This window comes from Microtus oregoni, unplaced genomic scaffold (genome assembly GCF_018167655.1).
Source record: "Microtus oregoni isolate MIOR12 unplaced genomic scaffold, Mior012 000000F_ref0000247, whole genome shotgun sequence".
NCBI classification, from domain to species: domain Eukaryota; kingdom Metazoa; phylum Chordata; class Mammalia; order Rodentia; family Cricetidae; genus Microtus; species Microtus oregoni.
This window is the reverse complement of record NW_024543059.1, coordinates 57,262,159-57,278,496: the sequence shown is the minus strand read 5'-3', so window position 1 is coordinate 57,278,496 and position 16,338 is coordinate 57,262,159. Positions and strand designations below refer to the sequence as shown.

The 16,338-nt window shown below is 42.4% G+C and overlaps 1 protein-coding gene across 1 annotated transcript; it reads right to left on the bottom strand.

Annotated features, from left to right (window-relative positions):
- Nucleotides 1–1,382: 1,382 nt before the first annotated feature.
- On the bottom strand, nucleotides 1,383–3,132 carry LOC121451794 (keratin, type II cytoskeletal 8-like). The gene has a single exon (XM_041657558.1). It carries the CDS (start codon nucleotides 3,053–3,055, stop codon nucleotides 1,586–1,588), a length of 1,470 nt encoding a protein of 489 aa, XP_041513492.1. The 5' UTR covers nucleotides 3,056–3,132; the 3' UTR covers nucleotides 1,383–1,585.
- Between the last annotated feature and the right edge of the window lie 13,206 nt (nucleotides 3,133–16,338).

Genomic DNA, 16,338 nt, shown 5'->3' with positions numbered 1-16,338 from the left:
AGCAAGTAAGTGCAGCAGCAACACCATACGTCTTCTTCCCATCATGCTTATGCTTGAGGTATGAACAGGACAGGGGATGGTCCAGATAGTCTTGGCCTATTGGATAAGAATCTAAGGTAATCTTTATATCCAGGGGCACCTGTTGACCACAAATCCTCTAATAGAATTCCTGGTCCTCGGGCACAAGAGGTAGCACAGATTTCTTCAGTCTCTGAATATTCCCTTAAAACCTAGTCAAGACAGTTAATAGAAAACAATACTTCATCCTGAGAAAATGGCGTGTAATAATCTTACTATTAAAAAACTTCAAGAATGCAAGGGTATGGTCCACAGACTATTTTCTATTCAGTTCCCCAGCATGGTTTCTATGGAAACACAGATGGAGTCGAAAGGATTTCAGAAGACTAGATTTCTGTAGCATCAACCAAGGGGCATCACCAACAGAAGTTGGTATGCTACACAAACTGTCTTTACTAGAAAGACTAACATGGCATGTGCACATGGTAATGTCCCCGAGGTGACACATACGCTCATCTTTCTATACCCTTCTGGAAAGACGGCAGGCAAATTGAATTCTCATATGGTGGGGAAAGTATACATTTACTATTGTGCGTGTTATTATGCTCTAACTGTCAAAATGGATCAGAAAGGGTCTAAACCCTTTACACAGATTATATATCGGTTAAGATTACAGTACTGATAGTATAAGATTAATCCCTAGATGAAATGTGGCAAACATATCAAAGACCTTGGTAAGTATGCACCCTCCAAAAAGGTTGGAGATGAACTAGTGATTCATCAATGGTGTTTGTAAAGCCTGGTGTATGCCAGGTTGCTGCTACTTTCAAAGTAACTCATAAATGACTGTATCTATACTTCTGCTCCATGTGCTAAATATAGTGCTTGTAGACTTTAGATTCTAAGGCAGCTTGTTTCACATTTAGGGTTATTGCTACAATTTACTGAGTGACTCAAAGAATTGCCATCTGTAAGAAGCATGTTTTTAGACAATCCAGATGACATTGGACTATACAAGACTCTATAGCTTTGGGGACTGGAAAAACACCCAAAGTGAATGCCTAATGTAGATTTGCAGAAATTTAGAGATAGTCCTTCATTGCAGCATAGCAACAAGCACTGCTCCTTCAGTGCTACTAAGTTCCAGCACACACGGACAAACTCATTGTGAAACATCAATTATTCATGGAGCCAGAGATACCTATTGTGAACTGGATTCTGCAAGATACCCTGGATCATATATCTGTGAAAATCTAGCCATAGGCCATGAACAAACAGAAGAGGTTTTCCTGGACTGGGACTTGAATCTCTAGTCTCCCAGCTAGAAGACTTAATTTTCATGGCCCCACCGCATTATATCACTATTTTTTTTTTTTGATGGAGCCAGCTGAGACTTCTTTATTTTGGAAAATACAATTGAACTGGGTTTTGAGGGGAGTCGGGGGGTGGCTAGAGAGGTACGCCTCTGATCCTCTGGTGGGTCTCTCCTTTCCTGTACTCTGACATACAGATGTCTCCTCCACGGGCAGCTTTAGGAGCCCAGGCTGGCAACGTCTCCAGGGGCCGTTCACTTGGGCAGGATATCAGAGGACTCAGACACCAGCTTCCCATCGCGGGTTTCAATCTTCTTCACAACCACAGCCTTGGTGCGACTATAAGAGCTGGAGCCCCCGACAGAGCTGAAGCCGGGCTGGAAGGAGCTCAGGCCATAGTTGAAGCCAGGGCTGGTGAGTCCCCCGTAGGCTGAGTTCAGCCCTCCTGCATAGCCACTGCTGGTCTTTGTATGGATGCTCAAGTTCTGCATCCCAGACTCTAGCCTGCTCTCCTCGCCCTCCAGCAGCTTCCTGTAGGTGGCGATCTCGATGTCCAGGGCCAGCTTGACATTCATGAGCTCCTGGTACTCGCGCAGCTGCCGCGCCATGTCCTGCTTGGCCTGCTGCAGGGCGGCCTCCAACTGGGCCAGCTTGGCGTTGGCATCCTTAATGGCCATCTCCCCTCGCTGCTCGGCATCGGCAATAGCAGCCTCCAGGGTAGCTTTATGGCCTTTGAGGCCGTCAATCTCTGCCTGCAGGCGGCTGATGTTGCGGTTCATCTCAGAGATCTCAGTCTTTGTGCGGCGCAAGTCATCCCCGTGCTTCCCAGCCAGGGTCTGCAATTCCTCATACTTAACTTGGTACATGCTTTCAGCCTCAGCCCGGCTGTGGTTGGCGATGTCCTCATACTGGGCACGGACTTCAGCGATGATGCCATCCATGTCCAGGGAGCGGCTGTTGTCCATGGACAGCACCACAGACGTGTCTGAGATCTGAGACTGCAGCTCACGGATCTCCTCTTCATGGATCTGACGAAGGAAGTTGATCTCATCAGTCAGCCCTTCCAGGCGGGACTCCAGTTCCACCTTGTTCATATATGCTTCATCCACATCCTTCTTGATGAGGACAAATTCGTTCTCCATCTCTGTACGCTTGTTGATCTCATCCTCATACTTGTTCTTGAAGTCCTCCACCAGGCCCTGCATGTTGCCAAGCTCCGCCTCCAGCTTCAGCTTCTCCTGGCCCAGGGCTTCCAGCTGCCGCCGCAGGTTGTTAATATAGCTCTCAAACATGCTGTCCATGTTGCTCCTCGATGTCTTCTGCTGCTGCAGCAGGCTCCACTTGGTCTCCAGCATCTTGTTCTGCTGCTCCAAGAAGCGTACCTTGTCAATGAAGGAGGCGAACTTGTTGTTAAGAGATTTAATCTGCTCCTTCTCCTGGGTGCGCACGGCCTGGATGTTGGCGTCCACCTCCAGCTTCAAGGGGCTCAGCAGGCTCTGGTTCACCGTGACTGCTGTGATGCCTCCTCCTACACCAGCCCCGCTGAAGCCACCCAGACCCATGCTGGTGCCCAGGCCGCCCCGGAAGCTGCTGCCGCTGCCCACCCGGGAAAAGCTGGAAGAGCTGATGCGCGCACCGGGTCTACTCGTGTACGAACGGCTGCTGAAGGCCCGGGGGCCGGAGGTGGACACCTTGTAGGACTTCTGGGTCACCCTGATGGACATGGTGAAGTCTGGAGTGAAGGCGGTGAGCCGAAGACAGAGGTTCAAGAGCAAGCGGAGAGCAGCTGCTCGGCCGTGGGATTATATCACTATTTTGTATGGTAATTTGGGAAGTGGCTGCCGGATATTTAGGAACAGGCAGTCTAGACAAGAAGCATCCAACTATATTTTCTATGTGGATTCTGGGGAAACAAATACAAGATTTTGTGATTATAAGTCATACTGTTTACTGAATGAGCTAATTCAACATTCCCACCACATATATAATTTGTTGGTAAGGAGTGGAACAGCCCCAGCCAGAAGTAACCCTGGGGACATACTACCCAAGGATTAGGATCTGGTTTGTATACTGAAACACATTTAAGTCATAAGAGACATTGAATTGTGTTCAGAGGAATTTATATAATAGAAAATGGAAGATGATGGCTGATGTGGGAGTCCCCTCTGTGTGCTGCGATTACCATTAATGAATAAAGAAACTGCCTTGGCCTGATGATAGGGTAGAACTTAGGTAGGCAGGGAAGATGGAACTGAATGCTGGGAGAAAGAAGGGTGGAGTCAGAGACATGCAATGGAGCCGCTGCCAGAGTCAGACATGCCAAGTCTTTGCCGGTAAGCCACTGCCACATGGAGATGTATAGAGTAATAAAAATGGGTTAAATTAATGTAAGAGTTAGCCAGTAAGAAGCCAGAGCTAATGTGTCAAGCAGTGTTTTAATTAATATAATTTCTATGTGGTTATTTAGGTTCAGGAAAAAGAAGCAGTTCTCCCCTAAACAGATGGCATCAATGATGAACTATATTTTTAACTATTTTTGTCATATCTTCTTCTTCGCAGTGCTTGGGAAGAGCACCCAGAATTTTCAAGTGTTTTCTGGACAGAATGAGGTAAGCAAGGTAGACTCACACAAAGGAATGGCTGAAGGGCATACTTGTGTTGTGCGGGGCTAACCTGAAGAACTGCTATATTTTTTAAAAAAAAATTAAATTTATTTTATTGAGCTATACATTTTTCTCTGCTCTCCTCCCCTTCTGCCCTCTCCCATGGTCCCCATACTCCCAATTTACTCAGAGATCTTGTTTTTTTCTACATCCCATGTGGATAAGATCTATGTATGTCTCTCTTAGGGTTCTCATTGTTGTCTAGGTTCTCTGGGATTGTGAATTGTAGGCTGGTTTTCTTTCATACCACAAGGACATGCGCTCAACTATGTTCATAGCAGCATTGTTTGTCATAGCCTAAATGCCCCTCAATTATAGAACAGATAAGGAAAATGTGGTATATTTACACAATAGAATACTACACAGCAGAAAAAATTAATGACATCTTGAAATTTTAGGCAAAACGATGGATCTAGAAAACATCATGCTGAGTGAGGTAATCCAGACCCAGAAAAACAAATATATATATACTCACTCATAAGTGACTTTTAGACATAAAGAACTACTATATTTTAAACTGTTGATTGCCCACAGTTAATATGTTGGTTTGTACCCCCACACCCTATACAAGATTTTTTTTATGAAGTAGCCGACTTCTTGTGTTTTATTATACCAGTTTTGATGTCATTTCTTAATCACTCCAAAGTTAAACATTTGTATGACCATGCTGTTGTTATGCCCAAATCCACGAAGTCCCCCAAAAGCCAACAAGGAGACCAAATCCCGTATGTAAAAGCAAAGAGCCTTTATTTTATTCAAGTTTGCGAACTTGGTCTCTCCACATGTCCAGAGTAATGGAATAAACAAGGAGCCCCAAGCTCATTTAAAGTTGGGTTTTTATAGTAGTAAAGGTGGGAATGAGGGGTTTCTGAGGTTCAGGACCTCTGATTGGCTGACATTTGTCTAGGGGTGTCCTGGTAACTGTGCTGGCAGGTGATCCTACCTACAGGGGTTGGAATGTTAGGCACGTCCCTTGAATGGTCTGTTCTTGGGTGGGGCTCAGGTAATCTTAGTTTGTTGTTCTTCCTGCAACCAGACATTGCTTCAGGGTAAACTACTGAGACTCAGGCTTCTATTAAACTTATAGATGGCTGAATCCTACACTGGCAGGTGATAATGGTTGGAAGTAAAGAACTTCCTTTGAGTGGTCTGTTTCTATTTAGCTTAGCATAGCTGGCTCCTACAGTTTAAAAGAGAGAGTTACCAGCAAGAGTATGGGTGACCCTAAAGCAGCTCCTCAGAGTAGACTGCACTCAGGATGATAGCCACTCCCCTATGGCCACTCAGAAAGAGCCCGCTTTCCCTAGCCTTCCCCAGCCTAAGCACTTTAGCACACTCCCCAGTTCCTGAGACCAGGTTTATACTTAGAGCAATGAGTGCCTGGGAGGAAGCCCAGTGACCCTCCACTCTCAGTCCTCTGACAGAATGCCAACAGCCCACCAGCCTGTTTGGAGGAGTAACTAAGCCAGATAGAGACAGACCACTTGGGTAGGACTGATTGCCCTGATTGTGTGGAAGCTTCATTGCTTCTAGAGCAGGTACTGGTTTGAGTGACATTGTTACCCATAGGGGACATATTTGAATATATTTGAACAACTGATAACACTTGATCACTGGGTGTGTTAAGTCGGGAGCATAACTCCAGCCCCTGGAATCCATCCCAGGCCCCAGGCTTGAAAGTTGTGTTGTTCTGGACTCCAAATCCCAACATGCCAGGTTCTGACCCCTCCCCGGGGGAGAGTCAGGACCATGGCCATTGGGTATTTAAGTAGGCTCCCAGAGGAGGAACACATGGTTCTAGGTTTGCCTGTGCTCCCCACTTTCCTGTATCCCCGCCATGCGCTCAGCCACCCGAAAGCACCATATTTAATAAGACAATGGGCATTTTAATTTGGCTTGATCTGACCTAATTGGATTTCTTTGCGCCAGCAGAGGCGCAGGTGTTAGGAGTTTTTCCTAACTGGGTGGTGACGCTGGTTGCGTGGGTTGTGAATCCTTTAGGATCAGGGCCTTGCTGGGGGAAGTACTGCACTTGTGGACTCAAAGCATGGCTCCACTTCCGGTTTACTCTTTCTGCTTTCTGTGCATAGATAAAGATGTGATCTGACAGCTTCTAGATTCCACCAACAGACAACAGACTTTCCACTATAATAAATTCTAGACTGCCGGGCAGTGGTAGAGCATGCTTTTTGAAAGACCCTACAGACCCCCTCCTCAAAACCCGCAGCTAGCATGCTCCTGGGGGAACGTCCTGTTTGCTTTAAAAAAATTCTCTGGATCAGCAGCCAGCCTGCTCTCGTAAGAACATCCCATGTGCTTGAGAGAGCAGGATGTCTATGAGATAGGAAGACTGCAAGGCCAGGATGTTAATAAGATAGGACATCAACAAAGCAGGTTGACTGTAAAACAGGATATCTATAAGATAGGAACAGGATGACTGTTGCCAGGCATCCATGCTGAGAGAGGAAACCATTCATGCCCCCACCTCATTCCGATAACCACGCTTTTGCTTCTGTAAACTTGCTTTTGCTCTCCGCTATAAAAAGCCCGCCCTCCAGTTGGCAGGCGCGCAAGTCTTCCGAGAGATCTTGCCGCCCGCAGGTACCTGTGTCTACTCAATAAACCTCTTGCGATTTGCATCCGTGCAGTCTCGGCCTGTTCCTTGGCGTTGGGGATGTCTCCTCCCGAAAAAAGGTCCTCGTCGAGGGTCTTTCACTTTTAAGTCCAGCAGAGGCTTGTGGATCTCAATGAGTTCCAGGCCAGCCTGGGTCTGCAGAAAGAGTTCCAGGATAGCCAGAACCATTCAGAGAAACCCCATCTAGAAAAAAAAAAAACAAAAAAAAAACAAAGCAACAAACAAATGAACAAAATCAAAACAAAAAACCCAGCAAAACAAAAAAAAAATAGATTGTGGAATAGTAAGCCTTCCAGCTAAGGTTTCCTCTACATACAGCTTTTGATCACACTGTTTCATCAAGGAGAAAAAAAAGCTAACCAATACAGAAGTCAACCACAGCGATGTGATCTTTACTACAGGAACATAGAGTTGTGTGTAAATCACACTGTAATGGAGGAAACATTCACACTGTAGGTGCTTCAAATCACCATGGAGTCTGAACTCATATGCAAAAGCAAAGAGCCTTTATTCAAGTTTGAGTTTGGACCCTCTGTGTGTCCTATGCAGTGGTACAGAGAGAGCCCAGCTCGGCAGAGTAGGGTTGTTATCATAGTAGAGGTTGGGGGTGAGGGGATTTCTAGGGTTCAGGATCCTGATTGGCTGACATTTGTCTAGGAATGTTTTGGTAAAAGGGGATTGATGCATTTGGGCTAAGGGGATCTGGTGGACCCTGTCTACAATGATTGCAATGTTAGATATCTCCTTTGGAATGTTAGGTATTTCCCCCTTGAATGGTGATTGGTCTGTTCCTGGGTGGCACCCGGGTTGTCTCAGTTTGTGGTCTTTTCTGGAACCAGGTATTGTCTTAAGGTAAACTGAAATTTAGGCCTACTCTTTGCCTAGCTTCTATTGAGCATATCATGGCAGCAGTATAGCTAAGCTACCCTGGGCCCCACTCAGGAATTATATCTAGCTTTCCCAGTGAGCAAGCATACTTCATGGAGATTATGGGAAAAACAAAAATGTCAGGGATTGTTCTGATGTCAGAGAGACTAGTGGCAAAAAGGACTTTGTATTTGACTTGATATAAGAATAAGAACTGACAAAAATGCAGTAACTGAAAATTTGATAGAATTATTCTGTGGCCTATAGAGATTGTTATTCAAGACTTGGGAGGTCTAGTTGCTTCTTTCTTGGGAGTGTTGTTTTTATGGGGCTTTGTGGGAAGCAGTTTCTACTCCCAGCATCCCAGCTGACTGAAGAAGTATCCACCAATATCTTTTCCTATCACTGTGCCCACTTCCTTTCCAGGTTCTGCCTGTTCCATCATTTTACGGCACTATTCTCTTGGGGATTCATTGTAACAAACTGCTACTAGGCCAAATAGCTGCTTCCCCATAACACAAATGAGGGTATTGTACACGTAACTTCCATTCAGCAGAGTTTTGTAATGACCCCAAGCCTTGAATTAGTTATTATTATAGCATTACTTAAACACGTTTAAACATAAAATAGGTACAAACTCTATGTGTTTACCAGCTTTATAACAGTACATATAAGGAAAACCATTTCACAAGTTCAAGTCAATAAAAACTACAAAACTAATAAAATTTAAATTAAGACCATTAATTTAATGGACACATGATGTTGTTCCCTGGAAATTAAATTGCTGCTCACAATCTGAATGACAATCAGCCTCTTCTGAGTTTGGATTGCCAAAGCTATCTTGTCACTTGATATGGCGTCAATCCCCTACATCTTCCCTATTCACACTAAAGAAATAAGATCGCAAATGATGTTGGTTGATTTTCCTTAGCAGGCACTCATTAATCTTTGAAGCACATTCCTCATTAGAAGTAGGCAATTGTTGGAGTGCCACTCCACCCAGTGGTATTTTAAACAGATCTGGAGTCAAATGTGAGAAAATCTTATATATATATATATATATATATATATATATATATATATATATATATATATATATTAGACTTTGTTTTTTTTAGGTGTAGAGAAATTAAGTAGATTTTAAAAATGACCTACTTAGTCTAGGGATGGTTCATAAACTGTAGTGATGTTAAGTTCTCTGGTTCTTTTGAAGAGGTAAGTAATTGCATAGGATTTCATCTTGATGTACAATTAAATCATAGTTCTTGATAAGATAAGCAATATGTTCACAGTTACCATGGTTTTGTGTTTGTAAGCCAAGATCTGTATAATCTTCAATTCTCCGGATGTCCTTTTCTCTTTCCCTGGTGATCTGGCTTGATGCAGTGCTGGGCAGTCTGAGAGTCTGGCAGGGGGAGTGATGGTCTCAGCAACAGTGAACAGGCTGCTAAGAATGCTGTGAAGTCTTCCTTGTGTTGGTGACTTGATTTGATTGTTATTCTTCTTGCTTTTTATTTGCAAGTTCTTTCAAGTTCTTTGTTGTTTATTTAGTTCTATATTGGGAAACAATGCTCAATTTTACTACTACAGTTTTGCACTATATTTTACAATAATTAAACTATTGAGAAATGTATTGCTATGTGTGGATGTAGGGTGTGTGTTTGTGTGTTATGTGTGGTTGCCTGGAGACCAGAGGTTGATGTTGGGTATGTTCTGCTATTAAACCCAAAATAGGCTGATTCCCTGTCGGCCTCTAAAGCACGAGGATTAAAGATGGGGTGCCATCCATACTAGCATTTATGTAGATCCCAATTCTGGTCCTCATGTTTGTGTACCAAAGGCTTTACCCATGAAGAACCTCACAGTCTCTCAAACATGTATCGAATCACATGTGAGTCATTTGTGTCCCTAAACATAAAATCCTCTCCAGATTTATTAGAGGAAGTGACATTTCATTGTTATCACACAGTAATATCTCTATGGTCATAAAGAACAGCCCAGGTAAGTGAGTTTCAGCATCTGCTGGCTACTAGTCAGGGGCTGGGCAGAAGGTTCATTACTTAAAACAGCTTGCTAAACAAGTTCAAGGATCTCTATAAAGCCCACTGTTGTAGCAAAACTGTGTGTAATCCAAGTGCTTCTTTGGGAAGATGGAGGTGGAGACAGGAGCTTTTGGGCCAGCTAGACTGCTGCATACAACAGGCAACAGGCACACAACAGAGACAGTCTATGTCAAGAGCTAGCCTACTGCACCCGACAGTGACATCCTGTGTCAAGAGCTAGCCTGGTGCACACAGCAGACATACTACAGGGGCACTGTGTTAAGAGCTAGCCTACTACACACAACAGACACATGACAGAGACACTGTGTCGTCAAGAGCTAGCCTACTACACACAACAGACACATGACAGAGACACTGTGTCGTCAAGAGCTAGCCTACTACACACAACAGACACATGACAGAGACACTGTGTCATCAAGAGCTAGCCTACTACACACAACAGACACATGACAGAGACACTGTGTCGTCAAGAGCTAGCCTACTACACACAACAGACACATGACAGAGACACTGTGTCGTCAAGAGCTAGCCTACTGCACACAACAGACACATGACAGAGACACTGTGTCGTCAAGAGCTAGCCTACTACACACAACAGACACATGACAGAGACACTGTGTCGTCAAGAGCTAGCCTACTACACACAACAGACACATGACAGAGACACTGTGTCGTCAAGAGCTAGCCTACTGCACACAACAGACACATGACAGAGACACTGTGTCGTCAAGAGCTAGCCTACTGCACACAACAGACACATGACAGAGACACTGTGTCGTCAAGAGCTAGCCTACTACACAAAACAGACACATGACAGAGACACTGTGTCGTCAAGAGCTAGCCTACTACACATAACAGACACATGACAGAGACACTGTGTCGTCAAGAGCTAGCCTACTGCACAGAACAGAGACAGCCTGTGACAGGAGCTAGCCTGGTACACACAGCAGACATACAACAGATACAGCCTGTGACAAGAGCTAGCCTGGTGCACACAGCCGACATACAACACAGACAGCCCGTGTCAAGAGCTAGCCTGGTGCACAAACAGACATAACGACAGAGACAGCTTGTGTCAAGGAGGTGAAAGGTGAAAACGTACACCTGACCTTGTCCTCTGACCTCTGTGCTATGGTACAAATATGCCCACATTTGTATATGTACATTATATACACGAACATGTGTACACACACACACACACACACACACACACACACTCACACACATTAATGGCTCCTGGCCCACATAGCTAGAAAGAAACTATTGTTCTGTTCTCATTAGTGGGTCTGAATATCTATTTGTCCTTGTCCCCGGCTGGTCTCTAGAAAATTCATACCCAATGTGTTTTTCAATAAAATTATCATTATATATGTGAATGTATTTTTATAGATCTGCTTAAGACCTTTAGACAACAACTCACAGCTTACAGAGCTGGAAAGTAGAGATGGAATGCGCATGTAATTCTAGCCCAAACAGGTCAGATTTGGTAAAACTCTGGTACCTCTCGGATGAAAACCAGATGGGCATATTAGACATGTAGCAGAAGGATCTAATTACGACAGCTTACAGAGAACAGGGTCCCCGAAAACACATTCCAAGGACAGCACGGTGGAAATGTTGGGTGGATGGAAATGAGTTGAGGGCGTGCAGGTAGACGACAACACGGCAGGCCTGTCCTGGGGAACACAGATGTAAACCTGAATCTGGAATTATTTTAAGCATTGGCCTTGGGGTAACAAAAAGCAAATTCTATTTCGTGGAATTCAGTTGAATGCCAGAAAAGTCCCTGGCTGAAATCATCTGAAACTGTTACATTGAAATCGGTTCAATATAGTCAGTGCTACTCTTATTTTTAAAACTAGGTTATTTATGCTAATGATATTGAGAATGACAAGAAGACACTTCTGATACTTCTCGAGGGTCTCTTCCTGCACATTTTCTGCACCCTGCTGTGGTTGTAGATGGCAGCCAATATTCTATTAATTTCCTAGGTACAATACTGCATGAGTATGGTTTTGGGAATGACGGGGATAACTCCTGAGTTTTTACATTTTGATGGCTTTTGAAGAACTGAGTATTACAGCAAACCTAACAGAAAGTTACCAAGCACATTGATGACTTCCCCTACTTAACTTATTTTGCTTCCTAAATTCACATATGTATAAAAGTTGCAATGTGGATAGCCGGGGTTGAATCAAAGTAGATTTTTGATTTTGTGCATCTTAACCAAAACTCTCCTGTTCTAGTTGCCTGACACATGCTTCTGAAATAATGTCTTCTTAAGTTTTTAATAATAGCTATTTACATGGGAGCTTTCTGATGATTCAGTGTGTGTGTGTGTGTGTGTGTGTGTGTGTGTGTGTGTGTGTGTGCCTCAAACATACAGTTGCATTTGGAGGCCAGAAGAGAGCATTGTATCTCCTGGGGCTGCAACAAAGGCCTTTGTGATCTGTTTAATACGGGTTCTGGAAACTGAACTCAGTAAGTTCTTTTAACTACTGAGCCACCTCTCCAGCCCCTCCTTACTACATTTTATGTTATACTGTGTCTTTATTACTTACACACAATAGACTTTGGTAAGAACCATCACTGCCTGTGCAGCTGTGGAAAGGCTTCCTGCTTGGTCTGTGGTGTCAGTTTTCACAGTAGCTCTGGCTTGAAAAGTGGGTGTTCCTCCCTCAGCTCTTTCTACGTAGTAGAACAAATGACGTGGACAGTGACATAAGTAATAGCAGTACTCTTCTCTAAAAAACAGGAGTGACCAAGATTGTCTATATAATGCTACTTCTAAATGGAAGTTCTCAAAATTATCTTGAAGCCACATTGATGACTTCTTCCAGTCACTTATTTTTCTGCCTAAATTTGTACATGTATAAAAATTATGATGTGAATATCTGGGGTTGCATCACAGTAGATTTTTGACTTTTGTGCATTTTAACCAAAACTTTCCTGTTTTTATCTTAGCCTTCTGACACATGCTTCTAAAATGGTACCTTCTTAAGCTTTTAATGTTAGCCATTTAGATAGGGGCTTTCTGATACTTCGGTGAGTGGACTCTCGCTGATTTACCCTCTACACTCTGCAACAGAACAAGAACATCTCTGTCTAGAATTTGGAACTGGCCAGGCATCAAGATCAGACAGTGTGTGGCCCCGAGCTCTCAGAACCAGCTGTGGTGTGTTCACAGCAATCTACCATTTTTCAAGCTGTATGACCTGCCATGGGTCATTTTTCTGGTCTCTTTTAGTGACCACATATACTGAAAGAAAGAAGGGAATTCTGAACAAAAATATATTTCTGCATTTTCCTTTGAAAAATCAGAAAAGTATCTCTTCTAAGTTTAAGGTCTTTACATGTGATAATCAATCAGACAGAACACATTGTCTTGGTGCATAAAATAATTACTAGGAACTTATCTATGTCTCTTAAAAGCACAGTAACACATGGTGCACAAATATACTGCTGGAAAACTTCAGTCATTCAGTTATTTGATTAACAGATACCAAATGTTTAGAGTGTTTAACTGGAAAATACCTACTAGGCAGTTACACCTTAGTGTATGGTTGGATGGAATTGTTGAGATGATAATGCAGATTTTAATTCTTTTCCATTTAGTTACTCCGACTTCTGAAAATACAATTTTCTCATTAACACTCAGAGAGTAATTTATGCACTGTCAGTGGATTGCTTATATATTTTTCTACAAACAAATCTTGAGAAGTAAAAATATTAGTTTCATTTCACCACCTAAGTTTATTCTTATTTTATGTGTTCTGGAATCAGTAAGTCTTTTCATGAATGGATCAATGTGCACTTATAAAGGGGTCTAGTGAACATGTCACACAACTCTGTTTTTGCAAACTAACAAAAGTTATGCCATGCTGTTATACAATAACCTATCGAAATAATAATTGAAAGTGCAATTGTTCTTTGAGAGAGACGTCCTGACTGAGGTTTTCTGTCCTGCCTGGTCCTGCAGTCATTCAGTCCCAAAGAATCACACAGAGGTCTATATCAGTTATTAACTGATTCACCCAGTATCTCAGGCTCTTCTTATTAACTAATTCTTATTACTTACATTAACCCATTATTCTTATATGTGTTAGCCAAGTGGCTAGGTACTTTTTTTGACAAGGCAGTCATATCTTGCTTTCTCTGAGGCTGGATCACGACTGCAGACTGAAACTTCCCTCTTCCCAGAGTTCTTGTTGCCATGCCTCTACTTCCTGCATGGTTACCCTGCCCATACTTTCTGCCTGCCTACTGGCCAATCAGCATTTTATTAAAAATAATACAGTGACAAAATAAAAGACCATTGTCCCACAGCAGAGACTGTCTGTGTAGCTCTGGTTTCCTGAAACTCACAATGTAGACTAGGCTGTCCTGGAACTCACAGACATCGACCTGCCTCCGTTATCTGGATGTAAAGGTGTGCAACACTCCACTAGGCAAGAAAATGTGATGTTTTATTTTTGCAAAAACAAACAACAACAAGCCAACATATAAAATAAAAGATTTAGACTGAAGGGGAGAGATGAAAGAAACATGACCTAATCTTGTGCTGATGTGAATCTTAGAATGTTATGGCCAAATCTGTGGAGTCCCCATAAAAGCCAACAAAGGAGACCAAATCCCATATGTAAAAGCAAAGAGCCTTTATTTTAATCAAGTTTGCAAACTCGGTCTCTCCGCATGCCCAACATATTGGAATAACTGGAAAGCCCTGAGCTCAATCAGAATTGGTTTTTTATAGTAGTAAAGTTGAGAGTGAGGGGTTTCTGAGGTTCAGGACCCCTGATTGGCTGACATTTGTCTAGGGGTTTCCAGGTGAGGTGTGCTCGCAGGTGATCCTATCTACAGTGGTTGGAATGACAGGCATTTCCTTTGAATGGTCTGCTCTTGGGTGGGGGTTGGGTAATCTCAGCTTGTGGTGTTTTCCTGCTACCAGGTATTGCTTCAGGGTAAACTACTGAGACTCAGGCCTCTCATTTAAATTTATCGATGGGCAGAGTCCCAGGTGATAATAGTTGGAAGTAGAGAACTTCCTTTGGGTGAGCTGCTCAGACTTAGATTATCATAGCTGGTCCCCACAAGAAAATTTTGCATTTTAAATAAATGAATGATTATATGTTGACTCAACTTATAAAATTCTCTGTCCCACCATTTTTCCCTTCTTGTCTAGTTCCCTTCATTTGTCCCTTCTTCTCTTCTGTCCTCCTTCCCACAAATAATTATGCTATATTTAATGTGAGCAGGAATTTTACAATAAACCCACTAGAAACAAGTCTATGTGATGATGTGTGTTCTGTTTTATGTTTGGACTTCTTTATGATAAGAACTTTTCTAAAATATTTGGTTTTTTTGTCTTTGTTCCCTCATATAAACACTCCATTAAGAAATTAAGAAATGCCAGGTGATGGTGGCACATGCCTTTAATCCCAACACTCAGAGGCAGAGTCAGGTCATCTCTGAGAGTTCAAGACCAGCCTGGTCTATAAAGTGAGTTTCAGAACAGGCTCCAAAGCTACACAGAGAAAGTCTGCCTTGAAAAAAAAAAAAACAAAAAACAAAGAAAGAAACATATTAAGGGATAATAGTCAAATCAAACATTAATTTGGCTACTTGACCAGGCTATGCTTATAATGGGATTTCTTGGTCAAAATAATGTTGATAATATATTGATGTTTTCCTCTTAATTTAACATAAGTGTTATGAAATACCTATTTTATATTTGAAATGTTATATGTTCCTAATAATTGTTTAGATGGGCTACATGATTCAGTGCACTCAAAACATCTATTTATTGATTTCAAAATATGGAAGTGTAATCTATACCACTTATTTTGTGATCTGGCTGTATGTTTTCCCTCTCTTTCTCCTTCACTTTCTCCTTTGTTGCGTTGGGTCGTGGACTCGGGGCACTGTGAGAACTAGGTAATTATCCTACCACTGAGCTAGACTCCAGTTCTCACTCTATGCTGTTTAACACCAGCTCTTAAACTGTTATCACATACTTGTATGTGTAATATGTGTGCTTGTATGTATGTTTGAATGTTTGCATGTGTATGGGCACATTTGTATGTGAAGGATAAGTATGCATGTAATGCATGCACGTGTAGAATATATTGAAGTCAGGGATTTTCTCACTTGTTCTCTATTTTGTTGAACCAGGATTTCTCACTGCATTCAGAGCTTGCCAGTTACCATGAGTCTAGCTAACAGCTTGCACATGGTGCCCCTGGTCTCTGCCTGACGGTGTTGGGATTAGAAGTTGTATCCATGCTTGCCTGACTTTTTTCTTCTTTTGTTTAACACATCAACATCTCTTTTATTCTCTCTCTTACACTGTCAAGATAAGACATTGGTCTTTAAACGTTCATTTAAAAGAACAATTGTTTAATCAATAATTTTGATATTACTATTTTTTTATTGAGCTATACATTTTCTTTGCTCCCTTCCCTCAATTTCCCCTCCCCTTCAATCCTCTCCCATGGTCCCCATGCAATTCACAATCCCAGAGAGCCTAGACAACAATGAGGACCCTAAGAGAGACATACATGGATCTATTCTACATGGGAAGTAGAAAACGACAAGGTCTCCTGAGTAATCTGGGAGCTTGCCTGACTTTTACATGGGTTCTGGCATCTTCCTTGAGAAAGTCACACATCCACTTATTCAGTTCTAAATAAAGCTTTATGAAAAATGTTTTTTTTTGTTAAAATAGCCCAAAGAACTCAAATTTACGATTTAAATAAAACAATTAGGATTTCAACAAATAC

What these genes read in the sequence shown, in the direction of transcription:
- LOC121451794 (XM_041657558.1), bottom strand. Translation starts at nt 3,055, where the DNA reads ATGTCCATCAGGGTGACCCAGAAGTCCTACAAGGTGTCCACCTCCGGC.